The 27,056-nt window shown below is 39.1% G+C and overlaps 1 protein-coding gene and 1 long non-coding RNA gene across 3 annotated transcripts; one reads left to right on the top strand and one right to left on the bottom strand.

Annotated features, from left to right (window-relative positions):
* Positions 1-13,569: 13,569 nt before the first annotated feature.
* LOC146669051 (uncharacterized) lies at positions 13,570-15,285 on the top strand. Its single transcript, XR_014911671.1, has 3 exons — positions 13,570-13,936; positions 14,643-14,861; positions 15,067-15,285. It is a non-coding gene; the product is annotated as an uncharacterized LOC146669051 (long non-coding RNA).
* Positions 15,286-15,568: 283 nt separating this feature from the next.
* On the bottom strand, positions 15,569-23,209 carry LOC146669050 (G2/M phase-specific E3 ubiquitin-protein ligase-like). Of its 2 annotated transcripts, XM_085405470.1 has the most exons (12): positions 22,605-23,209; positions 22,035-22,341; positions 21,308-21,390; positions 21,079-21,131; positions 20,749-20,791; positions 18,296-18,366; positions 18,005-18,094; positions 17,574-17,884; positions 17,280-17,458; positions 16,820-16,989; positions 16,077-16,291; positions 15,569-15,977 (listed from the first exon to the last, which is right to left on the bottom strand). In XM_085405470.1, the coding sequence occupies exons 2-12, from the start codon at positions 22,324-22,326 to the stop codon at positions 15,742-15,744; spliced, it is 1,743 nt and encodes a 580-aa protein (XP_085261596.1). In that variant the 5' UTR covers positions 22,327-22,341; positions 22,605-23,209; the 3' UTR covers positions 15,569-15,741. The 2 variants fall into 2 exon arrangements, with proteins under 2 accessions (XP_085261596.1, XP_085261597.1); XM_085405471.1 differs by lacking the exons at positions 21,079-21,131; positions 21,308-21,390; positions 22,035-22,341; positions 22,605-23,209 and having other exon boundaries at positions 15,578-15,977; positions 17,574-17,882.
* Between the last annotated feature and the right edge of the window lie 3,847 nt (positions 23,210-27,056).

The raw sequence follows: 27,056 nt of genomic DNA, 5'->3' as shown, positions 1-27,056 counted from the left end.
TTACTGGATCTCAGTGCAGCATTTGATACAGTTGACCACAACATATTACTCAAACGACTGGAGAACTGGACAGGTCTTTCAGGAACTGTACTAAACTGGTTCAAAACATACGTAGAAAACAGGAAATACTTTGTATCAATAGGTAACTTCACATCTGAGCAGACAAGTATCACATGTGGAGTTCCCCAAGGTTCCATCTTGGGACCCCTTCTGTTTAACATCTACATGCTCCCACTGGCACAGATTATAAACAACAACAAAATAAACTATCACAGCTATGCAGATGACACACAAATATATATCACAATGTCACCAGGAGACCGAGGCCCTGTACAGGCTCTTGGTAAATGCATTGAGGAAATCAATGACTGGTTGTGCCACAATTTTCTCCAGCTAAACAAAAACAAAACTGAGGTAATAGTCTTTGGCGCCAAAGAAAAACGATTACAGGTCACCAGAGAACTTCAATCTATACATCTAAAAACCACAAACCAGGCGAGAAATTTGGGTGTAGTGATGGATGCAGACCTAAACTTAGAAAAACACATTAAGACAATAACAAAGTCAGCTTACTATCACCTCAAGAATATATCAAGGATAAAAGATCTGATGTCTCAACAGGACCTGGAAAAACTAGTCCATGCATTCATCTTTAGTAGGCTTGATTACTGTAACAGCATCTTTACAGGTCTACCTAAAAAATCAGTCAGACAACTACAGCTCATTCAGAACTCTGCTGCTCGAGTCCTCACTAAGACCAAAAAAGTGGACCACATCAGTCCAGCTCTGAGGTCCTTACACTGGCTGCCTGTCCGTCAGAGGATAGACTTTAAAGTTCTGATGCTGGCCTATAAAGCTCTGAATGGTTTAGGACCAAAATACATCAATGACCTCCTGACCCAGTATGAACCATCCAGATCCCTCAGGTCATCTGGATCCGGTCTTTTATCAGTTCCCAGAGTCAGAACCAGACACGGAGAAGCTGCATTCAGCTTTTATGCTCCTTATATCTGGAACAAACTCCCAGAAAGCCTCAGATCAGCTGAAACACTCAGTTTATTTAAATCCAGGTTGAAGACTCACCTGTTCTCAGCTGCATTTGAATAAAGCACCAAATCCACACTTTAAGCTTAAATTTCAAAACTTACATTTAACTACTGATTTTATCTACTGTTCTGATTTTATCTGTTTTGATTTTATATACTGTTGTTTGTTTGTTTGTTAATTAGTTAGTTAGTTTATTTGCTTGTTTTATTCAATTTTAAATCATGCTTTTTATTTGTTCTTGTTTCTAATGTCTCTGTAAAGCACTTTGAATCACCTTGTTGTTGAATTGTGCTATACAAATAAACTTGCCTTGCCTTGCCTTGCCTATTATTTTAAAGATATTACTAAAAATTTCTAGAGGTCATCAGAGGTCAACCAGCCCCCCCACATTACCCAAATCGAACAAAAGTGGTATCAAACGTTTGTGCTACGTTTGTGCTGGTTTGTGCTGCAAAAATGTTTGTTTGTGCTGCTAACATTTTAAAATTTTTAATAAAATAACGTCTTGATGCGTGCTTATTCATCCAGGTAAGTAAATCCCAAAAGGTTGATTCTGTTCATCTGGACATATTCAGTTGGAGAAACGTTTCGTCACTCATCCAAGTGACTTCTTCAGTCTCAGCTGACTGCAGGTTTCCCCAACCTTATAAACAGTACATTTGCATAGTGAAGGAAACTAGCGCCACTGAATGAACAATGTGCTGGGGGGTTAGTTCCATGATTGTTAGTATGCAAATTCTTATGACCATTGATCAATGACAACTAATCAAAGCCTACTGATCAATGGCCATGAGTACCATTCACAGAAAGTGGGGAATGGCTACAATCACAGCATTGTAGGATGTCGAAAGATGTACCCTTGGGCCCCCCTTCTCGATTCAGAGATGGTCGGCATCCTGACAGCCCAATGGACGAAGCTGTCTCTCAGTCTGCTGGTTCTGGCCCGGAGGCTCTTCAGTATCCTTCCTGATGGCAGCAAACTGAAGACGCTGTTGAAGGGATGAGTGGAGTCACCTGTAATGGAGAGGACCTTCCAGATGAGGCAGGTGCAGTAGATCTCCTGGGGAGGGAGGCAAGAGAGGTCCCCACAATGCTCTCGGCTGCTCTCACTACCCGTTGTCATTTTTTCCTGCAGAACCCAATGCAGGAGTCATACCACACAGTGAGGCAGCTGGTGAGGATACTCTCAACTGTGCCTCTGTAAAAGGTGCTCATAATGGGGGTTGAATCTCTTGTGCTTCTCAGTTTGCAGAGGAAGTAGAGTCGGTGTTGGCCTTCTCCACATTCAGGGACAGGTTGTTGTTGCTGTAGGGGAGACCGGGGATAGTTGTAACATTTTTGACATTTCTGTCTGTAGCTTGGAGCTCTTTTAAGGTAGTGGATTCAAAATTTAATGCAAAGTATTTACATGTCTCTGCTATTAAATAGTGCAGCTATTTTCTCTGCAGCACAATTACCCATTGCATGGTATGCTCTCAAACACAAAGAGTGAAATGTTACAATTAACCCCATAGTCTGGGTTAGTTGTAACATACCCCGGGGTGAGATGTAACACAATGAAATAAGGGTACTGACAAAATCTTAAGATGTAATCTATTTTATTCAACACCTGAATGCACTTATAAACATTTATGTAGCTATTTGTGTGTTTGTGAGTGTGTGTAGGAGTGTGTGACAGAGTGCAGAAATATAGATTTTGAACATACTGTAACAAAAACTTTTCACCAACTGAATTTTTCAATACTTTTGGTTGGCCTTCATTGAGTCTTCATTGGCTCGGTGGGGATTATAACCGACAACTCTTGCCACATTTGAACATAATAATTAACCTGAAAAAATGTAGCTGTGCACCAGCTTCATCAAATGAACTGTATGTGTTTCTGTCAAGTTTTTAATCACCATCAGAATCACAGTGGTGACAGATGTATGGCTGTCCTGGAGTGCAGGCCTCATGCGCCCACAGTGCACAGGTCAGGCACTTAACCCAAGCTTCTTCTGGCTTTGAGTTATTGAAGTTTACCATGCACACAATACAGAAATTCTCATCAGCATCTGAGGAATCTGTGTTGTCCTGTTCAGTGTTTTTCATTTTCTGATTTTTCTTTCGTGATGTGGAAAGCTTGGATTGTTTTAGGTTTGTGGGAGTGGATTTGCCTTTTTTCTGGCACAGCCTCTTCTTTGGAAAACTTATTTTCCTGCTTCTCTGTTCTGCCTCAAGGGCCATCTTAACTGGTGTATCAGTGAGTATTGCTGTTTGTTTCCTTTTTCTTCCCGTTGAAGGGGTTTTTCTAGGTCCAGCTTTTGGTAAGGGTCGCACATCTTCTGGGTTAAAGCCCAAGGAGGTCTGTGGGTTTTCATCACAGCCTGATGAGGGAGCAGCTTGGAGGTCAGTTGGGAGACTGGAGATGTGAGCATCTGGAGGAGTGGTCATGTCGTCAGCTGTAGGACTGGTGAGATGAGCAGCAATAGGAGCAGACTGTTGGTCAGCTGGAGAAATGTCCATATGGACTGCTGGAGAAGGACGATCTGTGACCTGTGATGGAGCAAAGTCACTGTCTTCAAATATGTTTGGATTGTATGGCCAAATTCCACAGCACTGGAATCCAGCCTGTATATTCTTTGGTGTAGCTGCTGCTGGAAGTGCCGTCCTGATAAGACCTGGTATTTCATATATTGTCATGGTCTTTCCTGGATTCATTCTCATCCAGGAATCACTTGCACTGTTCACCATCTTTTTCAGTGGGCCATAAACACTCCTGTCAAGTGGTTGGAGTTTGTGACTGCAGTGAGGGGGAAATGTGAGCATCACAATTCCATTGCTCTTGCAGAAGTCAATGGCTGCAATTGACAGGTGTGAACTGTGGTTATCCATGAGAAGAATCACTTTTTTTTCATTGCTGACCTTGGTGTGGTTTGCAAAGTGCTTTAAAAAGATGAGGAACTCTGTTTCTTGCATCCATCCTGACTTATTTCCACTGCCAATACTTCCTACTGGCCCATCTCTGACAAAGTGGTCTGCATAACGTATGCGTGGGAACACAAACATTGGAGGAATTGTGTTGTCAATGGCATTAACTGCACATGCAAGGGTGACCAGTGAACCTCTCTCTGCCGATGTCATTGCACCAACTTGTTTAGTGCCACGTTTTGCAATCACTCTGTCCGGGGTTTGCACAGTTGTTATGCCAGTCTCATCAATATTCCATATGTCATTTGCTGTTAAGGTGTGTCTTTTTAGCACTTCATCAAATTTTTGGAAAAACATTGCTACATTGTGTTGATTAAAACTGGTGGCCCGTGCCAGACTTGTAGCCTCAGCACTTCTAATGGACAAAGTTGGGTTTCGTTTCATGTAGGCTGAGAACCAGTCTGGTCCAGCCCTTGAGAATTTGTCCCATGACTTTGGATATTTGCATCCATGTTTCACTGCAAGCTGATATGCCAGTTCTTTTACCTGTAATTTTAATCACGAAATATGTTAGTATTTCTGATATACTATATTTTAAATTGCTACCATTACAAATTTCTAACTTTCCCTTGTCTTATCCTTTATTGCTTCCTATCTGCTTACCTCACGTGGACATAGTCCATAAAATGCATCTGCAGCTCTCATCAGGTATTCTGTTAATTCCTTCTCTTGTTTATCAGTGAAGACCTTCTTTCCACTATGGTATCCTACAGGTGGGAGTTCCATTGATCCCTGCTCTTCCACCTTCTTCCTCTCTTTACAAAATCGGTGCAAAGTGACATGGCAAATGCCATACAATTTTGCCACAGATCTGGTGGACTTTCCCTGATTTCTAACATCATTTGATGCTCTCTCCAAACTACTGAGTGGCACCCCTCGGTCAGTCTGTCTTTTCCATGACCTAGGCATACTGTAATTCAAAGAAAACAAAAAAATATGAGTTAAAGTAATAGTGGGGTAAGTTGTAACATTTGCGTGGTTGTTACAACTAACCCAGGCTGTTGCTGTTACAACTGACCCAGACTCCTATAGCCACGATCTAGTTCGCATTACAGCTAACACCTAAAACATTAGCACTAAAGACATGCACAGAATATATCCCCATAGACATACAAATAACATAATTTAAGTTTGATGAGTTTAACTGCAAAGCAGTTAGTGCTATTAGAAAATGAAATAAAGTCAAAAAACTTACTTTTTGGCATACAAATTAGTTTTTTTCTTCTAAAATTGTCTGTGTTTGTCGAAGGGTGCTGATTTTTCACCAGTGATGGAAGAACTGAATTGCGCATGTACCGAGTGAATCACATGATTTGAAACTTAGCCCTGATTGGAGAAATTAAAAGTGTTACAACTGACCCACGTTACAACTATCCCCGGTCTCCCCTACCACTCTGGCAGATGGTTAACTTCACCCCTGTAGTAGATCTCGTCGTGGGTCAGCAGAGTGAAGAGAAGGGGGCTCAACACACATCCTTGGGGAGCCCCCGTATTCCGTGTTCTTGGGCTGGAGGTGTTGCTGTCGACCCGTACTGTCTGGTGTCTTCCTGTCAAGAAATCTAGCAGCCCGTTATACAGCAAGGTGCTGATCCCCAGCAGATCCAGTTTGTGAATGAGTTGCTGGGGAATGATGGTGTTGAATGCTGAACTGAAGTCTATGAACAGCACTCTGACATATGAGTCTCTAGTGTTCAGATGTGTGAGGGCTGAGTGAGGGGCAGTTGAAATTCCATCATCGGTTGAGCGTTTTGACCGGTATGCGAACTGAAATGGATCCAGGTTGGGGGAAAGCAATAATTTGATTTGATGCATGACTAACCGTTCAAAGCACTTAACTTAATAATGATGGAGGTGAGTTTGACAGGACGGTAGTCCTTAAAGCAGGAGATAGATGACTTCTTGGGTACAGTAATGATGGTGGAGGCTTTGAGGCATGTGGGAACGATGGCCTGACCCTAGTGATGTGTTAAAGATGTCTGTGAAGACATTTGTGAGTTCCACAGCATAGTCCGTCAGTGCTTGTCCAAGGATGTTATCAGGATCTGGAGCTTTGCGTGTACTGATTTTGGCAAGGGATGTCATAGTTAGTGTATATTAGCTTTGTAAATATACATCTGTGTTTTCCCTTCCACACACTGTCTGGGGATTGTGTCACCACGGTCTGTAGAGTGGGCTTGTAGTCTGTGATGGTTTGTATTCCTTGCCACTGCCTCAAAGTATTTCTGCTGTCGCTGAAGCTTTGCTATAGCTGATGCCACGTGACAGGTTTGCCCTTGCTGTTCTTAGACTCACCTAATTCCCGGCTCTGAAGGCTTGTATTTCTGATTGGCTCGGACAGTGATAGTCCTGGTCTCTGTGACATCATCGATGCATTTTGGGATGTAGGCAGTGACAGTTTCTGTATATTCCTGAAAGTCTGTGGTGTTGTCGTGTGTGGCACCCTGTGGTGGAAAAGCAGTGCCTCTGAGGACCCTTCTGGCCACACCTGTACCTGCTTACGAACTGGTTTGGTGACTTTGAGCAGGGGCCTGGGGGAACCCACGGCACACCTAGATTTCTGCCTGTACTGACCCTTATGCAAAATAGGTGGAATTAAGACACAGTTCCAAAAGCAAACACAACTGATCAGTGCTGAGAGTGGTCCTGTTGCTGAGGTTGGGATGATCCTGTAATCTCTTATGAACGACCTCCAACGCTTCTATGACTGGGATGCAAGTGAAGACAGATGTAACATCTCTCTCACTGTACATGTACTGTTTATAAAATTAGGGAAACATAACCTGCACAAACAAAATAATTTGCAGGACAAATGGTTGACATCAATTTTGTTCGATTTGAAGAAGGTAGGGGGGGCAACTTCACTCACATGTGTTTATAAGGTTGGGGAAACCTGCAGTCAGCTGAGACTGAAGAAGTCACTTGGATGAGTGACGAAACGTTTCTCCAACTGAAAATGTCCAGATGAACAGAATCAACCTTTTGGGATTTACTTACCTGGATGATTAAGCACGCATCAAGACGTTATTTTATTAAAAATTTTAAAATGTTAGCAGCACAAACAAGCATTTTTGCAGCACAAACCAGCACAAACGTAGCACAAACGTTTGACATCAATTTTGTTGGATTTGGGTAATGTGGGGGGGCTGGTTGACCTCTGATGACCTCTAGAAAATTTTATTAATATCTTTAAAATGATAGCAGCACAAACGGAAATTTTTGCAGCACAAACCAGCACAAACGTTTGATACCACTTTTGTTGGATTTGAAGAACTTCACTCACATCAAGTCAAGTCAAGTTTATTTATAAAGCACATTTAAAAACAACCAAGGCTGACCAAAGTGCTGTACAATAAAATACAAATATAAAATACAATAAAACACAAGTACAGGTTGAAACTGAAAAATGGATTGAAACCAAAAAAAAAAGGATTTAAACTGAAAAAAAGAATTGTAAGCGAAAACAAAAAAATTACAGTTTCAATTAATTGTTTTTCACTATCATTTTTTTTTTGGTTTCAATACAAGATTTTTCAGTATATTTATTTCAGTTTCAATTTTTTTTTCAGTTTCGTTTCAAGGTGGCATCGTTCTGATTCCATAGTTTAAGTGTCTAGCTCGTTTACTTTTAATCACCGTTCACCTTTTGTGTATATTTTCATGCTGCCTGTCCAGAACAGGAGTGGATGCAAATCTCATATATAAAATATATAAAATTGAAAACCCAGGCATACTACAAGATCATCAGTTACCTTTGAACTTTGAAGTCATCTCTGTGCTTTTTACACTTGCTTTCCCCCTTTGTAGTTGGACAGAGTAGTATCAAGTTAAAGTTCCTTTTAAAAAATGTTCATTCTAAACCTCAATATTGACTAAATTCACAACTTTGTTGTTGTTGTTTTTTAGACTTAGTTAGAAGTCTCATATAAACCATGTGAAATCGTAAAGTGAAAACAAAAATGTCAACAACTGTTGCTATTCTCTACAAATTAAAGGATGTCCTGAACAAGAAATCATTATACACACTTTATGGTTCTCTGTTGCTTCCATATATGACTTATTGTCTAGAGATATGGGGTAATGCATAAAACCAATACCCGTCCTATGTTAAAGTTACAAAAAAAAAAAAAAACAACTTTAAGAATTATAAATCAATAGAACTATAAAGAACTAACTAACATTTGATGTTTATTAATTTGAGTACCCTGAAATTTTATGTTTTAGTTGAATATAAAATGGCACAGATAATGTACAAAAAACAAAATAAAACTAGAAAAATTTGCATTTCCTGCGAAAATGCTGTGTGGATGCCTTAACGTTGAAGATGTCGGCTGAAAAAAGCTGAAAAAGCAAAAAACATTGCCCTGAGCAGGATTCGAACCTGGCCCTTCTGGTCTAAAAGCGACGACTCAACTCACTGCACCAAACTCATTTGCACAAAGAAGAGGTGGAGAGACTGACAATTCTGGTGAAATTAGCAGAAGCTGCTTAGAATTGTGCTGATAAGAGGTGAAATGGCTAAACATTTGGCAGAAAAGAGGTGAATCAGAAGAATTTCTGCTGAAAAGAGGTAAAGAAGCAAAAAGATGAGCTGGAAAGAGGTGTAGAAGCAGAAGTGCTTGCTGAAGATGGCTGTATGTGTAATGACACACTGGAGAGTGTTAAGAAAGCAGAGTGCATGCAAGCAGGGAACATGTGTAGCAACTGTCACAGGTAGGATTTGAACCTCTGCCACCGGGTTTCACGGCAGCTGCCCTACCCTCTGAGCCAAATGAGCTCTGGTCACAAGCAAAAATATGATGAGAGGGAAAATGTGCACTGTGGAGCAGAAGCTCAAATTAGCAGAAAAGAGGTGAAGAGGAAGAACTTTGTTGTGAAATGAGGTAAAGAAACTGAAATTTGTGCTTAAAACAAGTGAAAAAGCTGAACTCTGAAATCCTGCTAAAACAGCAGGAGAGGCTGATATTTTTCAGCTACTCATTGAGCCAAACTGGTTCTCACGTAACTTAAAAAAAGGTGGAAAAGCTTAAAATTCTAATGAAAACAGCAGAAGAGGCTGAGATTTGTGCTGATAAGAGGTGAAAATACTGAACCAATCAGAGGTACTGCTTCTGTCTGCTTCATCAGGCTGTGTACTTGTATGTATTTCTGCCACAGACTGTTAACAAGAATCTGAGGTCCATATTAGAAAAGCTGCTAAAATCATAAAAGTTTGCAGAATTATAATAAATTATCAATATGAATTACCGGTCTGTGATAGCGTATAAATTTGTAGTTAAAAAAAAACATGTGGGCCAAGGTGGAATCGAACCCACGACCTTAGGTCTGAAGAGCCGTGTCATTACCAATCGTGCCACCTGGAAAGGGGGCGGGGCGCCTTAAAAAACAGGGTGATCAGCAGTCAGAATTTGATTGCGGTGAGCGGTGAAAAACGCCGTTTTTTGGAGTTACAAAACGTCGTGTAACTCAAAAACTAGGTGGGATAGAAGCATAATTCTTGCACTGGGTGAATCAGCGGACTTTGGTGTACTTTGACTGTGATTTACATAGCTCTTTGTATCTCCGTCGCGGAGATATGACGAGAGAAGAAACGGCTTCATTTTCGGAATTTGAAAAATGAGAGAGGAGGACAGATTTCCACCCCTCAAACAAGTCTAACTCATCTCAGAACGGTAATAGGTGAGAAAATAATTTTTGAATTGTGAGCGTCAGGAGTGTCTGAAGATATACGGGGACAAGCCTCATGTCTTAACTTTGCTTCGTTAAGGAGATATGACGATTTGAAAATGCCTTCAGTTTCAGTATTTCAGCTCTGAGTTTCACAACCTCCCCATAGACTTTGAATGGGGAGTTTTTAGACCATGTGTCACTTCGAGGCAAATTGTGAAAAAACCGTAACTCTCACAATAATTATAGTGACACTGTCTTAAAGCCAGCAAAAATACCTACGTTTTGATGTATAATTTGTGGAAGTTGAGTTGAGAAAAAAGCAGTCTGCAGAAAAAAGCTGAAAAAGTTGAAAAAAAAAATGTTGCCCTGATGAGGATTTGAACCTGGCCCTCCTGGTCTAAGGGCAGCTATTTAGCTCACTGAGCCAATGTCATTCTCACAACAAAGAAGTGGAGAGATTGACAATTGGGCTGAAATGAGCAGAAGAGGCGGAGAATTGTGCTGATAAGAGGTGAAAAGGCTTAAAATGTTTCAGAAGAGGTGAATAAGCAGAATTTGGGCAGAAAAGAGGTGAAAACTCTGAATATTTTGCTGAAAAGAGTTCAATCAGCAGAATTTCTTCTGAAAAGAGTTCAATCAGCAGAATTTTGCTGAGAAGAGGTTTTTTCTGAAAACGGCAGAAAAAACTGAAAATTTTGTTGAAAAGAGTTTAATCAGCAGAATTTCTTCTGAAAAGAGTTCAATCAGCAGAATTTTGCTAAAAAGAGTTTTTTTTTCTGAAAATAGCAGAAAAAAGTGAAAAACTTTTCTGAGAAGAGTTCAATCAGCAGAATTTGTGGTGAAAAGAGTTCAATGAGTAGAATTCTGCTGAAAAGCTGGTATTTGTGCTGAAAAGTGGTGAAAAAACTGAAAATTGTGCTGAAAATGGGTGAAAAAGCTTAAATTTGTGTTAAAAAGACTTAAGAAAGTGTAACTGTTGACTGAAAGAAATGTTGCCATAAGTCTGAGAACGGACGCTCATCTCACTGAGCTAAAACACAGGTCAAGCCGGCAAGGAAAATCAGTGAGGCCACTGATAATATGCAAAAAAGGGCAAAAAATATTGAAAAGAAAAATCAATATCTCAAAAAGTATAGAAGTTATGAGCACCAAAAGTCATAGCTGGAAAGAGCAGAAAGAGCAGAATTTTTTAAGATTTGAACTGAGAAAATCGGCTGAAAACTGAGGGAGTAGTTAAGCGCCGAAAAACGTACGGAAGCAACTTGAAGATGAAGAAAAGATAAAGAATAAAGAGAAACAGGATCTCAATAGTGTGGATGCCCTTGAGGGCATCCACACAACTAGAAAAATTTGCATTTCCTGCGAAAATGCAGTGTGGATGCTTAAAGCTGAAGCTGTATGCAAAAAGTAGCTGAAAAAGCTGAAAAGTTGCGGAAATTGTAAAAACTTTGCAGAAGCAAAGGAACATTGCTAAAATGTAATAATTTAGCAGAACTGCAATATCTTAGAGGAAACATAATACTTGGCAGAAATACAATAGCATAGCAGAACTTAGCAGAAATATTGTAACTTGCCAGAAACATAACTTCTCAAAAATACAAGAATTTAGGAGAAATAGTATAAGATAACAGAAAGAATATATTTAGCCAAAAATACTTAAACATTACAGAAACACTATGATTTAGAAAAATAGTACAACATAGCAGAAATACTGTGATTTACCAGAGACACTGATGAACTATGAATATTGTAATTTTAAATTAAGACTTTGTTTTAGCACAAATATTATAATTTGGCAGAAATACAATTATATAGCAGAAATGCTATATTTAGAAAGAAATATATAATATAGTAGAAATACTATGATTTAGCAGAAATACTACAATATAGCATAATAACAATGATTTAGAACAAATACTATGATTGAGCAGAATAGCAATAACTGAAGTAGAAATATTGGAAAAGTAAAATGACAAGATAAAAAAAAAACAGAACATGGTTAAGTTCCCTCAAAACTAATTGTTGTTCACCTGTGGAAAAAAAAGAAATAAATAAAAATAAATTTAAAAACAAGAAGGAACAGCCAACAATTACACATCAAATCAAATATGTATACACAAATGCACAGAGAGAGAGAGACACACAGAGGGTCTATGCCAGTCAACCAGTCTGAATATATTATGTTTTTCCAAAAATGAGATGCTGCCCTAAAGTGGGTCTCTCTCTCTCTCTCTCTCTCTCTCTGTTACACACACACACACACACACACACACACACACACACACACACACACACACACACACACAGAGTGAGAGAATTAAGTTTCTGGCTCAGTCAAGCAGCCTGGGAGCTGCTGAATTTGAATCCACCAATCAGAGAGCCTGTGCACTCTTTCCCGCCAAAACAGGTGCTTCTGTTTACACACGCAGCACAGAGACACACAGGATTTTTGCAGTCTATTTCTCATAGTGACGACTCCCCTCAAACAAATGACCATAATTTCCTAACCGTAGGGGCTAGAAGGGTCATTCTTACACCGTTTTGTTCAGAAGAGATGGGGGAATCTTCAAGTGTTGACAATTTATCATTAAAATATGAATTATTAGAGATATATGACATGGATGACTTGTTGACTTAGAAGCCACGAATTCCCCAATATGCAAATTTGAATACCTGGAGCGCACATACATGATTGGCTGGCTGGGAAGCTGTGCAGGCCCTGATTTGTGGATTTGAATTCCTCAGCCCTCAGATATGATTGGCTGGCTTAGAAGCCATGAAGGCCCCAATATGCAAATTTGAATGCCTCAGGACACTTATATGATTGGCTGGGAAACCGTGCAGGCCCTGATTTGAAAATTTGAATGTCTCAGTCCTCACAGAGGATTGGCTGCCTGGCAGAAATATATAGAAATAGTATGATTAAGCATAAATACTACATTTAGCAGAAATACTATATTAAGCACAAATCTACGGTGGCCCTGAAGTGCAAATCACACCAACAAATTGCTAAACACAACAACAAAATCGAGAAACAAAAAAACAAATGGAGAATCACAAAAACAAAACTGAGAATCACAAAAACAAAATTGAGAAGCACAAAAACAAAACTGAGAATCACAAAAACAAAATTGAGAAGCACAAAAACAAAACTGAGAATCACAAAAACAAAATTGAGAAGCACAAAAACAAAACTGAGAATCACAAAAACAAATCAAGAAGCACAAAAACAAAAGAAGAATCACAAAAACAAATCAAGAAGCACAAAAACAAAAGAAGAATCACAAAAACAAATCAAGAAGCACAAAAACAAAAGAAGAATCACAAAAACAAATCAAGAAGCACAAAAACAAAAGAAGAATCACAAAAACAAATTGAGAAGCACAATTACATTAAGAAAACCGGAAAGGGTAGGTACCAGTCGGCAACAGGAGACATCACTGATTGGACGTCCGCGCTGTTCATCTTTGGAACCGGAAGTTACTCTGCCTGTGGCGCATTTTTTTCAAACATGAACATTAGCGGTGACCCAAACATAGCTGTCGCTATTCGAGAATATTTTGATTCAGGACATACATACGAGGTGATACTGGATATGCTCAAGTGTAATCATGACATTGCAATTAGTATGCGTACACTGAAAACGCATTTAAAATAATCTGGACTGTACAGACGAGGCAACTATTCTCCACTTCCTGAGGTGAGGCGTGCCATTTTGGCCGAGCTTCGAGGACCAGGACAATTGTTTGGATATCGGACCATGTGGCAAGTTCTCAAACAAAAACACAAGCTGCGTGTCAAGCGTGATGTAGTTATGAGGCTGTTGAGACAACTAAATCCTCAAGGAATCGCTTTGAGAACTCGAAGGAGGTTCACAAGATGCACGTATCACTCCATGGGGCCCAATTACATATGGCATGTAGATGGCTATGATAAACTGAAACCCTTTGGCTTGGCCCTGTCAGGATGTATAGATGGCTTTTCAAGAAGACTGATGTGGCTTGTGTGTGGAGCAACAAACAACAACCCGGCTGTTATAGCTCACAATTATATAAACTGTGTAAAGAGTCTTGGTGTGATACCAATGAGATTACGAACAGACTTCGGGACTGAGAATGGGACTATGGCAGCAATACAGTGTACCCTCCGTCACGCGCACACGGACTATTATGCTGGATCGTCAAGCCACAGTTACGGATCATCTACTGGGAATCAGCGCATCGAGTCATGGTGGTCTTATTTCAGAAGAGGAAGGTGGGTACATTTGTGTCTGGTAGGTGTAAGCTACAGTGAAAGCTGATCAGATCGTTTTTTTTTTACATGCATTTAAGAAAATAGAGTAGCGTCCTGCTGGACGTGTTGAAAAGTTGGATGAGATAGACGTTAACAGCCGTCACTTTATTGCAGGAACTCAAAATGGTCACTGTCAGCTGTTGTGCCGAAATGAGCATGCTTGCCTAGATTTAACGACGCCAATACAAAATGAAAAACTCAGACCAAACTCTCCACTCCTCACAATCAACACACAGAACAGAGTGAAAAGAATACAGCATTTTTAACAAGAACATTACTGCAGGGTCGCTACAATATTTATGGAAAACTAATATGCATTACTTTGTTTGACATCCATTTGTGGCATGTTTTAAATGGGACCAAAATGTAACAAACCCTATAAAATGACCAAGAACAAAGCTAAATTGATTCTTAAATATTAATTAATATTAATTTGTTTTACTTCATATGTTTATATGTTTCATATGTTGTTTGTTTAATTTAAGACAAAAAAAAAAATTAAATGAATGAGAGGTAAAACTTGAGGGGGTAGGGACAAATAAGTAAATACTTCAGCCTACTCCTTTTCAAACAAATAATGGAATGATATTTTGTAATGATTGTGAAGGCACATGTTTGAAATGTTTGAAATAAAAATGAACTGAACTGAACTGAATTATATACCCAGGTCTCAGTTTTGGATGGACTTGTTTGGAGACCTAAGAGACTCTGGAAACTTAAATGGAAGCCACGAACACCAATGCTTGCTGAGATTCTGCTTCAGAGGGGTTCTACAGAAAGACCTGGATGAATGCAAAGACCTCTGGAACAAACACAGGATCCGGCCAAGCAGACTTGCATCGTGTCCAGGGGGGATTCCAAACGAACTCTATCTCTTGCCTCACAGGTATTTGAGTTCTTAACAAAATGAATTAACCTTTTGCATCAAACTAAATGCAAGGTGTTGTTATTGCTTAAGTTGGTTAATATATATTCATAATTTTACACATAAGTATGATACAGCAGTTTATAACATGTCACTGCATGCGTTGATTTATATAGTTCCATATTGTCAGCAAAAAATCCTTCACTGTTCTATTTTCATTTTGCAGATATGGTTCAAGAGACTGTGGATTTGCTGTTGAGGAGAGGGAACTGGATGTGTTTCCCGAGGAGGGGCTACCGGTTGGATTGTGTGGTGATCCAAACATTGAGGAATATTTACAACAGGCTGTACAACAAAACACACTGCAGCAGCCACAAGACTGGGAATCGGCCACAGAACTGTATTTGGCCCTGAAGGACATAGCTGGGTTTTAGATACCAACTGAACTTCAGTTTGTAATGACATTTGTCAGAGTTACTCTGACGAAGACACACACTATGTTGAAACGTTAGTTTCTTTCCTTTTTTTTGCACCTAATAAAACCTTTGGACTTGAGTGCTCCAGCCCTTCTGTTTTTCCTTCATTTTTTTAATGTTAGTAGTGTTTCCTTTCCCTCTTGCTAAATTGAATATAATATTGTTCATAATATACAGCAACTGGCATGAATTTAAATATTAACATTTAACCACAAGGAAACATTTACAATTTTCTTTAATAAAACCATTTACAAATAGTGTCCAGCATTTCTGTCACTTTTCCAACATACACAATATTAAGAAAAAACAACTAAATGTTTAACAATATGGAAGTTGCTTATCACATGAATGTGTTAGGTTCAGCTGCCGTTGGCACACTACTTAACAGGGTAACTCAGTAACTGTAACTTGATGACCTTGCTGATTTAAGAACATCCAAATCCTGGAGCATTTTGAATTCCAAAGTCCATGTTGGCCTTAAAGATGCCATATGAGTCACAGATGGGTAGCTTCAGAGTATTTGCACAGGTGTTTGCAACTGGAAAAGGCGAATCACTTAAAAACTGGATGCATGGTGGTGGTGTCATTCCTGCCGGTGGAACTGCCGTCAGCCCTGTGGCAAACATCATCAAATCTTCCAGACACACTGCTGTTGCCTTCTCTGAAAGAAGAAAGTAAACACTGTAGTACATTACAGAAAATTAATTTCCTTACCTCTCCTTTCATAAAACTATAAACAAATAAAAACGGCCATTCAAACCTTCACAATCAAGGAGATAATCTGCCCAAAAGCCAAGTGTTAGGACCTCCTTATGCCGCTTGTTGCTTCCTGCTGGGCTGAGATCTGGTCTGAACATGCTCTCCAGTTCTGAAGCAGTCAGGGCCTTTGCAGAGAAGCATAGGAGTGGGGCCAGCACACTGGAATGTTTTTGCAGTGCACTTAAAAAATTCAGACTTTCCAGTCCATCTTTAAATCTGCAAAGGATAGACAAATAACTAATAATTGGTTTATAGCTATGACTATTGCAGTCTTCTAAATTGTGTTTAAATGACTTTACCTACTAGATCTTTCATTATAAATTTGGACAGATTTCAAATGCATACACAAAAATAATTAATAGTGCTCATAAATTAACTGTGACAGCAAAAAAAGAAGAGCTCATTGGGATTTCAGCATTTAAAAAAAAAATAGTGCTTTCACACTGGAATAAACAAGTGTGTCGAAAAAGGGATCACCTCTTTTTATAAATAACTGAAAAATTAATCATGTTGCATGACTGATTATTATGGGTCATTGTGAACAATAAATGTATACTAAATTAGAGTTCTAGTGTCAAAAGGTTAATAGCGTGCAACAGTGGCTCAGGAATTAAGTTGTTGTTCATCAGATCACCGGATGCTACCGAATCAGTTTTTTCATATACATCTGAAGGTCTGAAAATGTCAGTGGCTGCTGTGATGAGCAACTGGCCATCCTGAATTTAAAAGGAGTAATGAGTTTACCGTTGTATGACACTTTGGTTTCTTTCAAGGATGTACCATCTGAGGTATTCCTCCACAAATGCTTGTTTCTCACAAGGCTTGACATTTCTGAGGCATCCAGCAGTTTGGAAGATTGTGCTGTTTTGCAAAATAAGATTATGCAAAGACTCCTCTGATTCAGCTTTCAGGACCTATATTAAAAAAAAAAAAAAAAAAAAAAAGGTTTACTGTAAGAAAAACAAAAATAATTTTCACTACTTTTACGATTCATTCAAACATTGGATTAAAGAAATAATCAATTTGTTATTTCACTTGTGTTGTTGGGAGGTGGAAATCTGTCCTTTCAGATTACAGAATCTACCTTGAACCTACTTTCAAGATATGATCCAACACGGATAACTGTTATCCTGATTTAATCTTTTAAACTGGCCCCAAGTGTCTTCTAAGTAAACCCATTCCCTGAGCCTAGGTAATTTTCTACCTGATGTAGAACTTTTGTGATCTCCTCATCTTGCACATCTTCTACAGTGGCGCTGAAACTCTGATTCCCTGTGATGTGGTTGACCAGGTTCTTGGAGAGGAAATGTGGTGCTGGTCCCCCATGCACAATGGATACAGCGATCATCTTTCCTGCTAAAAAGTACTCATCTTGCCTGGCAGCTGTAATACAGGGCACATAATTATCATGGTTAATTGCTATTAAATATGCTAATGAAAAAAATAAGCCAATTTTTATTAAAATCTCCATTGTAATAATTACGGAGAAAACATCCACCTCTTGAATTATATACAAGATAACGGCTCTCTGGAGGTCCATCAAAGATGGGGCGATTTCTCAGACTGCCCATAAGAAGTGTGAGGAATTCACGCCTCGGGCCACCTGTATCCAAACCGTCTTCAAAGCTGCCAGCATCATCATTAAACTTGATGAACATGTCGTAGTTGTCAGAGTATGTGCTGCGTCGAAATCCTCTAACAGCTCCATCCCATACAGCTGACCTTGATATATTGAACCTGCTGACCTTCTTGTGGTCAAGTTCCAGTGCCAAATTTGCAATAATTTCATGTGCCTCCAAATTGGTGTCTCTAAAAAAAAAAAAAGGGTAACTTATTTTTTAAAGGTGTATATACTTCTCTCATGATTGCATGATGTCTTGTACAGAACAAGATGGCGGTTAATTGGATTCAAATGTTTAAATTACTAACACAGGTTCTTCTGGGGGCTCAGCTTTGGCTTCGTTAGGAGTAGGATCTTCATCATCAATCACAATCGGTTCAAACAGCTGTGTGTAGTTTCTGCAGAGTGAAAACATGTACACAAAGTGTAGATGCAAAAATACAAATGCATAAACATGCAGTTCCACTTTTATAGAACGATTCTACTATTTATTTTTCTGAAGAATCAAATGTAAAAGAGTCAAACTACATACATTTATAATAATTGTGTGTATATATTTTGTGCAAACCTCTGGAATAATTACTCAAGATACAACGCACCTGTAACAGGAGCTCTCGACAGTGAGGCATTCAGTAGTGCCTGTATCGTTTTCTTCTTCCAAATCTATGACCTGGAAATACAGAAAAGAGGATGAATGAAAATTCATATCAAGTCAAGTCAAGTCAAGTCAACTTTATTTGTCAATTCTGCCACATGTACAGGACATACACAGAATAGAAATTGCGTTACTCTCAAACCCTAGTGATTAGAAAAATGCAAATGAAATAATTAAAAAGTAAAAATTTAAATAAATACAATACAATTTTACATATAACAAAAAAAAGCTATGCAATATACAATATACAATATTCAAGTAAGAAGGCATAGTGGTGCAAAATAGGCAAATAGTGCAAATGGGGATTTAGTAGTGTACGGTAAGAGATAGTGTAACAACAAAGTCTTATGAGGTCCAATGCTTAAGCAGTCCAATGCTCCACAAAGTGACTGGAGCAGGCCAGTGAGTGCGTCAGAGAGTGAGTGTGTGTGTGTGTGTGTGACAGAGTTCAGTGAGACCGTGGTGGAGAAGAGGGGAGAGGGGGGCAGAATCGGGAGGGAGTTTAGCTTCCTGACAGCCTGATGGATGAAGCTGTCCTTCAGTCTGCTGGTCCTGGCCTGGAGACTCCGCAGTCTCCTCCCTGACGGCAGCAGCTTGAAGAAGCTTTGCATTGGGTGCGTGGGATCAGCCGCTATGCAAAGGGCTTTTTTAGTGAGACGGGTGCTGTAAATGTCCTGGAGGGAGGGGAGAGAGACACCAATGATCCTCTCTGCAGCTCTCACTATGCGTTGGAGGGTTCTATGGCAGGACGCATTGCAGGCTCCAAACCACACAGTGATGCAGCTCGACAGGATGCTCTCGATGGTGCCTCTGTAGAAAGTGTACATGATGGGGGCTGGTGCTCCTGCTCTTCTTAGTTTGCGGAGAAAGAAGAGACGCTGCTGTGATTTCTTGGCCAGTGCTGTGGTGTTGTACGTCCAGGAGAGATCCTCTGTGATGTGCACACCCAAGAACTTGGTGCTGCTCACTCTCTCCACAGACGCTCCGTCAATGGTCAGAGGAGCATGTTGGGTGTGCATTCTCCTGAAGTCCACAACAATCTCCTTCGTCTTCTCCACATTCAGAGAGAGATTGTTGTCAGCACACCACGTGGCCAGGCGTCTCACCTCACTTCTGTAGTCGGTCTCATCCCTGTTGCTAATGAGACCCACCACCGTTGTGTCGTCCGCAAACTTGATGAAGAGGTTGGAGCTGTGTGATGGAGTGCAGTCATGGGTCAGCAGAGTGAAGAGGAGGGGGCTCAGCACACATCCCTGCGGGGCCCCCAATTGATAATTGATATTTGACCAATTGATAATTATTTTAATATAGGGAGCCTAAGTCTCCTCCCCTTCTGGTCTGCTCGTGGGTCCCTGAACAAAAGAAAAATGAATGGAAGTGAATGGAGCTATAAAAGTTATTTTCTGGTCTGCTTTGCCTTACTCTCTGAATCACACATATGTTGTACTTCAATTTAAATAATAAATAATTGTGTTTCGACTATGTCTGTAATGTAATTTGAGATTTGTTAGCTTGTAAAAATTTGTCCTTAAAATGACTACAAGTCAGATGTCGCAAATATGATGTCGCCTCAGAAGCTTTTCTCCCCCAGCGTAGCTGCTAATTATCACATGGCCAGATTTATAGTGGTTTTCTCCACATCATCCTGGAAGAAGGATTCGAAGCTCGCTAAACAAAACTAAGCTTTTCCTCTTCTCTGTGTCTGGTTCGATGATGTCAATTTTGTGAGACGAACATTTACATTTCGCCACGTCTTTTCAAACAAAACATAAAATAACCTTTGCCACCTGTCGCTTAAGCACTTTTTGGCATCAAAATGTGTTTATATACTTCACGGACATCATATTTTAAATCCATTATACACATCAAACGGGATCAGAAAATAATTTTTATTGGCTCATAGACTCCTATTTTTTTAGCAGTATGGGACCCATGGTCCGGAAGTAGATGGATGTACCTTAGGTTTCCTATCCCAATAGATTATCTAAAGGTACAGTAAGTAAGAATGAAATAAGAAATCCTGTGGTCAAATTTGTGTACTACAGTCTATCTTTATAAACAAACGAGTGACTCTCCCTCCTCCCGTTCCATGAGTTTCATGGCTACGGATCAGCGCCAGAAGATTCTAGATGACAAAGACGAGTCATACACAGTTAGTTTCAATGTAACCTTCCTTCCAACATGATTGAGACATTAGACTGCTTTGTGATTATTTCACTTAGTGTACCTTTAAGGGGTGGATGTTATAATCTATTGATAGTATGAAAATTGATGATGTGAAATGCATTGTATAATAACAATGAATGTAATAAGCAAACAGTGAATCGTCATCTAATTGCAAAGTAAAGGCGGTGGAGATTGTCTGCTGCACTGTTTTACTAATAAAATAGTTTTTACCTGTTGTACTTCATTAGCAAGCACAAGATCCCCAGCACCCTTCCTTAGAGAACAAAGAAAAGCATTATTGTTGTGTACTGTGAAAATATTAATTGACACTTTGAAAATATTTAAGCATCTTGATTAACAAACAAGCAATACAAGTATTATGTAGTCCATGTTCCAAAAACCATATACAGAATGAATGACTGTGTGTTATACTTGTATAACTATGCATGTGACAAATAAAGAACCTTGAACCTTTAACCTTGACAAAAGTGTATATCTCATTAATACAAAAGTTTAGGCAAAAAACAGTAAAAGATTACATGTTCTTAAAATATCACTTACTCATATTCTGCCGCTTTCTGTAAAGGACTGCTTTCATGTTGAAGTTCCCATGGCTGAAACAAACAAACAAACACACGCACGCACGCACGCGAGTGAGCACGCACGCACGCACGCACACACACACAAAATGTATTTCACATATAACTATTAACTGTTTTACTGAACTGAGGCAAATGGTGGTGGCTAAACAACAAGAAAACTCTATAAAAAAAATTTAAATTGTACTTACCAGTGTATCAGCAAGATCAAACTCAGAGGGCCTTTTAATAACAATCTCGGGGTCAGAGTCAGACAAGTCTGAGTTTTCTCCAACTACAAAACATGAAAACAAATCAAGCTAAGCAAACTAAATTCATACTAATGTATGAAACTTTATTTGATCACGAATAATAGATTAATACGAAAGGCATAAAGTTAGCATTTAAAAATCATGACTCAGTAGATCCAAAAATGGCTGAATTTCATGTTTCCAGGAAGAAACATAACATATACAAGCTAATTTAGGCAGCAATGGTGGCAGAGGAGTTAAAAGCCCGCCCTGTAATCAAAAGGTTGAAGGTTTGAGCCCTGCTCAGTCTGTCACAGTCGTTGTGTCCTTGGGCAAGACACTTCACCCTCCATGCCAGGTGGTGGTAGTGGGAGGGATAGGTGGCATCTGTGTACAGCAGCCTTGCTTCAGTCAGTGAGTCCCAGGACAGTTGTGTCCACATTGTAGCTAATCACCAGCAGTGTGTGAATGACTGGGTGAATGACTGGTTTTGTTGTGAAGTGTCTTGGGGGGGTTGTAGAACCCTAGAAGTTGCTATATCAAATACAGGCCATTCACCATTTTAATGTAGGTATGCTATTGACTTGCGTGCTTTATGCGTAATGTTATCATTTTACAATTTCAAAATTAGCAGTTGTTGAAACTAAGGGAATGTGTGTCAAAATCAAAACAAACATTAGCAGCTTACCATCTTCAAAGTCACTCTTCAAGCAGATGAAAACAGTGATTCTTTGATAAGGCTTGCCAACTTCAGCCTTATAAGCCTCAAGTGTAAATGGTCTTTGTGTTCCAGGGACAGTAATGACCTCAGTGCCATCCGGATACAGAAGAAGGAAAGGTCCATCTTTTAGATCTTTGTTAAAGTCCTTCATTTTTTTAACAGCTTGATTGAGCAGACTTGTGGCAGTAGCGTCAGGGTCTGTTGTTAGGAAAATAGTTTTTCCACGGTATGGCTTCAAACCACCCTTTTTTATGGTCATCAAGCCGACATTTATCTGTAAGGAAAAACACATGAACAATGGGCCAAGTAGATACTAATATGACTCTAAGCAGATCTATTCAAACTTGAATATTTATTAACTGCTAAAGAGGGATCTTCCTGACAACCTAAATGTACAATTACTCGTAAACAATTGTTCTTATTCTGGATAGCTTTACTACACTGAACATTTTTTACACAACTCCCCTAAGGAATAACAAAAGAATGTCATTAGAAAATTAACCTCAACTTGTTTTCAGACTGAGCTAGCCAAACTACCTGAACCTTTCTTTTTTCCTTTTTCTTTAAGCCCTTCCTCCCTTCAGAAAACTTTTGCCTCTCTTCATTTTTCTTTTTTCTGTATTCTATGAAGGTGCTGAAGGTTGGAGTCGGGCAGTTTGAGGTAGTCTGTGATGCTAAAGGGAAACAAAGGAAAAATGTACTACAATGTCACACATTAAAGACATTCATTCATGTAACATTCCATTGTCCACACAACACGCAAATAAGGACAACACTGAATAATCTCACTAGAAAATTTCTACCAAGGAATGACAATGCAACTGATACTATTGACCAATACAATTCTACACCAGTAAGTTTTAATGTATAGACACATAATAGGGTTAGTTCCTAAAGTTAACCAAACATAATAAATGAACTAATTTATTATCGTTTCAGTTGTGGAAATGCTCAGAGGACTGTTCCACGAAGCAAGCTAATCCCAAAAGCCAGGCTCACTCTGAAAATCCAGGCTCGATTGCCCCAAATTCGGTTCCAGGAACGAGGCTAACCTGCAGTCTTTCTGCTCATTCATTATGCAATATGCTTGTGGACAAGTCTGGTCCGTGGCACCCTAGCTGCGAGGTTTGTTAACACTAGAACTGCCCTCAAACCTTCACTACTAGAAAGGTCTTGAGCAGTCATTTTGACAGCTGCGTGCATTTTCAAATGAGCCTCGATTTTCTGAGCTCGCTTAGTGGAACAGCCCTCTGGTCTGCTATGGACTGGAAACAGCTAACGCTAGGCTAATAAATCAATAAATAACAAACATTTTATTATGCTTATTAACTTACTCAATGGGAGTGAAGTGTCTCCGATGCAAGATGCGTGATAAAGCCTCTCGCCACAGCCGCTGCAAAAGTTCGGCGACTCCTCAACCAGCTTTTTCCCACAGCTAGGACAAAACATTCCGCCGTTCTTCTTCAAACGAAATGCGCCACAGGCAGAGTAACTTCCGGTTCCAAAGACGAACAGATCAGACATCCAATCAGTGATGTCTCCTGTTGCCGACTGGTACCTACCCTTTCCGGTTTTCTTAATGTAATTGTGCTTCTCAATTTGGTTTTGTGATTCTTCTTTTGTTTTTGTGCTTCTTAATTTGTTTTTGTGATTCTTCTTTTGTTTTTGTGCTTCTTGATTTGTTTTTGTGATTCTTCTTTTGTTTTTGTGCTTCTCGATTTGTTTTTGTGATTCTTCTTTTGTTTTTGTGCTTCTTAATTTGTTTTTGTGATTCTTCTTTTGTTTTTGTGCTTCTTGATTTGTTTTTGTGATTCTTCTTTTGTTTTTGTGCTTCTTGATTTGTTTTTGTGATTCTTCTTTTGTTTTTGTGCTTCTTGATTTGTTTTTGTGATTCTCAGTTTTGTTTTTGTGCTTCTCAATTTTGTTTTTGTGCTTCTCAATTTTGTTTTTGTGCTTCTCAATTTTGTTTTTGTGATTCTCAGTTTTGTTTTTGTGATTCTCCATTTGTTTTTTTGTTTCTCGATTTTGTTGTTGTGTTTAGCAATTTGTTGGTGTGATTTGCACTTCAGGGCCTCTCAATTTTGTTGTTGTGTTTAGTAATTTGTTGGTGTGATTTGCACTTCAGGGCCACCGTACAAATCCTATAAAAAGCTGAACTAGTATATTAAGCACAAATCCTATAAAAAGCAGAAATACTATATTAAGCACAAATCCTATTAAAAGCAGAAATAGTATGATTTAGCACAATAGTAATAAGTTAAACAGAAAAATCGGAAAAGCAAAATGGACAGCTGAAAAAATGCTGAACATGCTGAGGGTCCCTCAAATATACTTGTTAAATGAAAAAAATCAGCAAAAAATATATACAACAGCCACACAATCAGAAATATGTACACATAAGGAAACACACATGCACAGAGAGACACACACACAAGATCCAATTCAGTCACCCAGTCTAAATATATTGAATTTGAATCTTAGAATGAGTTCATCCCATTAAAAGCCTTTCTCTCTCTCTCTCTCTCTCTCTCTCTCTCTCTGTCACACACACACACACACACACGCACACACACATAGACACACACAGGGAGAGAGAAGTAAGTTTCTAGGTCAGCCTGGGAGCTGCTGAATTTAAATCCACCAATCAGAGAGGCTGTGTACTTTTTCCCGCCAAAACAGGTGCATCTATTTACACACACGGCACAGAGAGAGACACAGGATTTTTGCAGTCTATTTCTCATAGTGAGGACTCCCCTCAAACAAATGACCATAATTTCCTAACCGTAGGAGCTAGAACGGTCATTCTTACACCGTTTTGTTCAGAAGTGATTGGGGAATCTTCAAGTGTTGACAATTTATCATTAAAATATGAATTCTTAGAGATATATGACATGGATGACTTGTTGACTTAGAAGCCACGAATTCCCCAATATGCAAATTTGAATGCCTGAGGCCACATATATGATTGGCTGCCTGGGAAGCCGTGCAGGCCCTGATTTGTGGATTTGAATTCCTCAGCCCTCAGATATGATTGGCTGGCTTAGAAGCCATGAAGGCCCCAATATGCTAATTTGTATTCCTCAGCCCACATATATGATTGGCTGGGAAACCGTGCAGGCCCTGATTTGAAAATTTGAATGTCTCAGTCCTCACAGAGGATTGGCTGCCTGGGGACCTGGCAGAAATATATAGAAATAGTATGATTAAGCATAAATACTACATTTAGTAGAAATACTATGTTTTAGCACAAATACTATAAAAAGCAGAAATACTAGAATTTAGCAGAAATACTATATTAAGCACAAATCTTATAAAAAGCAGAAATACTATATTAGGCACAAATCCTATAAAAAGCAGAAATACTATATTAGGCACAAATCCTATAAAAAGCAGAAATAGTATGATTAAGCATAAATACTACATTTAGTAGAAATACTATATTAGGCACAAATCCTATGAAAAGCAGAAATAGTATGATTTAGCAGAATAGTAATAACTTACAAAATTACAAATATGGAGGCATATTGAAACACAAATGCACAGAGGGACACACAAACACAGTCTCTAATCCAGTCAACCAGTCTAACTATATTCAATTTAAATCCAACAATGACATGCTGCGAAATAAGGGTAGGGTCCTCTCTCTTCCACTACACACACACACACACACACACACACACACACACACACACACACACACACACACACACACACACACACACACACAGAGGGAGAGAGCTGCCGAATTTAAATCCACCAATCAGAGTGGCTGTTTACGTTTTCCCGCCAAAACAGGTGCATCCTTTTTACACACGCAGCACAGAGAGGCACAGGATTATTGCAGCCTATTTCTCATAGTGACGACTCCCCTCAAACAAATGACCATAATTTCCTAACCGTAGGGGCTAGAGCCGTCATTCTTACACCGTTTTGTTCAGAAGAGATGGGGGAATCTTCCAGTGTTAACAATTTATCATTAAAATATGAATTATTAAAGATATTTGACTTGTAATGCACCATAACTGAGTAGAGCGAAGCAAAAACTGCCTTGACTTGCCCTCAAACAACACTTTCTAACTCTAAATCTATTTGGAGTATCGATATCATTCTTTCACCGTAAGAGACAGCAGGCTTTGGTGAACAATCATGGAAATTTTCAGGTCTCTGTGGAAATCCAACAAAAAGTTATGACGAGAGAAAAAAGTGCTTCATTTCCACAGTTTGAAATCTGAAGAAATCTGAGCGAAGGACGAATTTCCTACCCTCAAACAAGTCCAACTCATTTCAGAACGGTAATAGGTGAGAAAGAAATTCTTGAATTGTGAGCGTCAGGAGTGTCTGAAGATATACCGGGACAAGCCTCATGTCTTAAAGTCGCTTCGTTAAGGAGATATGACGATTCGAATATGCCTCTCATTACAGAAATCCAGCGATGATTTTGAACAAGCTCTCCATTGACTTTATATGGAGAGTTTTCTGACCTTGTGTTGGTCTGAGGAGATTTGCCAAAATTCTATAAATCTCACAACAATGATAGTGACATGTTCTGAAAGCCAGCAAAAATACCTACGTTTTGATGTATAATTTGTGGAAGTTGAGTGAAAATTGAGCAAGTAGCAAACAGTTGTTCAGACATGAAGAGAAGACTGCAAAAGCTTCAGTGTCACACTGGAAGCCAAGAGCATAGCAACCATAACAACGCATGTATTTTGTGAAAAATCACAATTTTGCAACTCAAAACTTTAAGAGGCATAAAAGTAAAACAGTAAAAGATTTGAAAAAGCTGAATCATACCTGAATAGCCCAATAATTTGTGAACATTTTAAAGTTTGAATGGTTGTTCTAGGTGAAAGTATGAGAAAGTAGTTAAGTTTCAAAAACAAGCAAAATTTAGCAGAATTTTGGAAGTTTCCCATTCAAAGCCAGCAAAAATACCTACGTTTTGATGTATAATTTGTGGAAGTTGAGTGAAAATTGAGCAAGTAGCAA

The sequence above is a fragment of the Rhamphochromis longiceps genome, linkage group LG5, assembly GCF_057381845.1.
Source record: "Rhamphochromis longiceps isolate RC_006_pf linkage group LG5, R_longiceps_female_GT1.1, whole genome shotgun sequence".
NCBI lineage: Eukaryota > Metazoa > Chordata > Actinopteri > Cichliformes > Cichlidae > Rhamphochromis > Rhamphochromis longiceps.
This window is presented reverse-complemented; position numbering and strand designations above follow the sequence as displayed.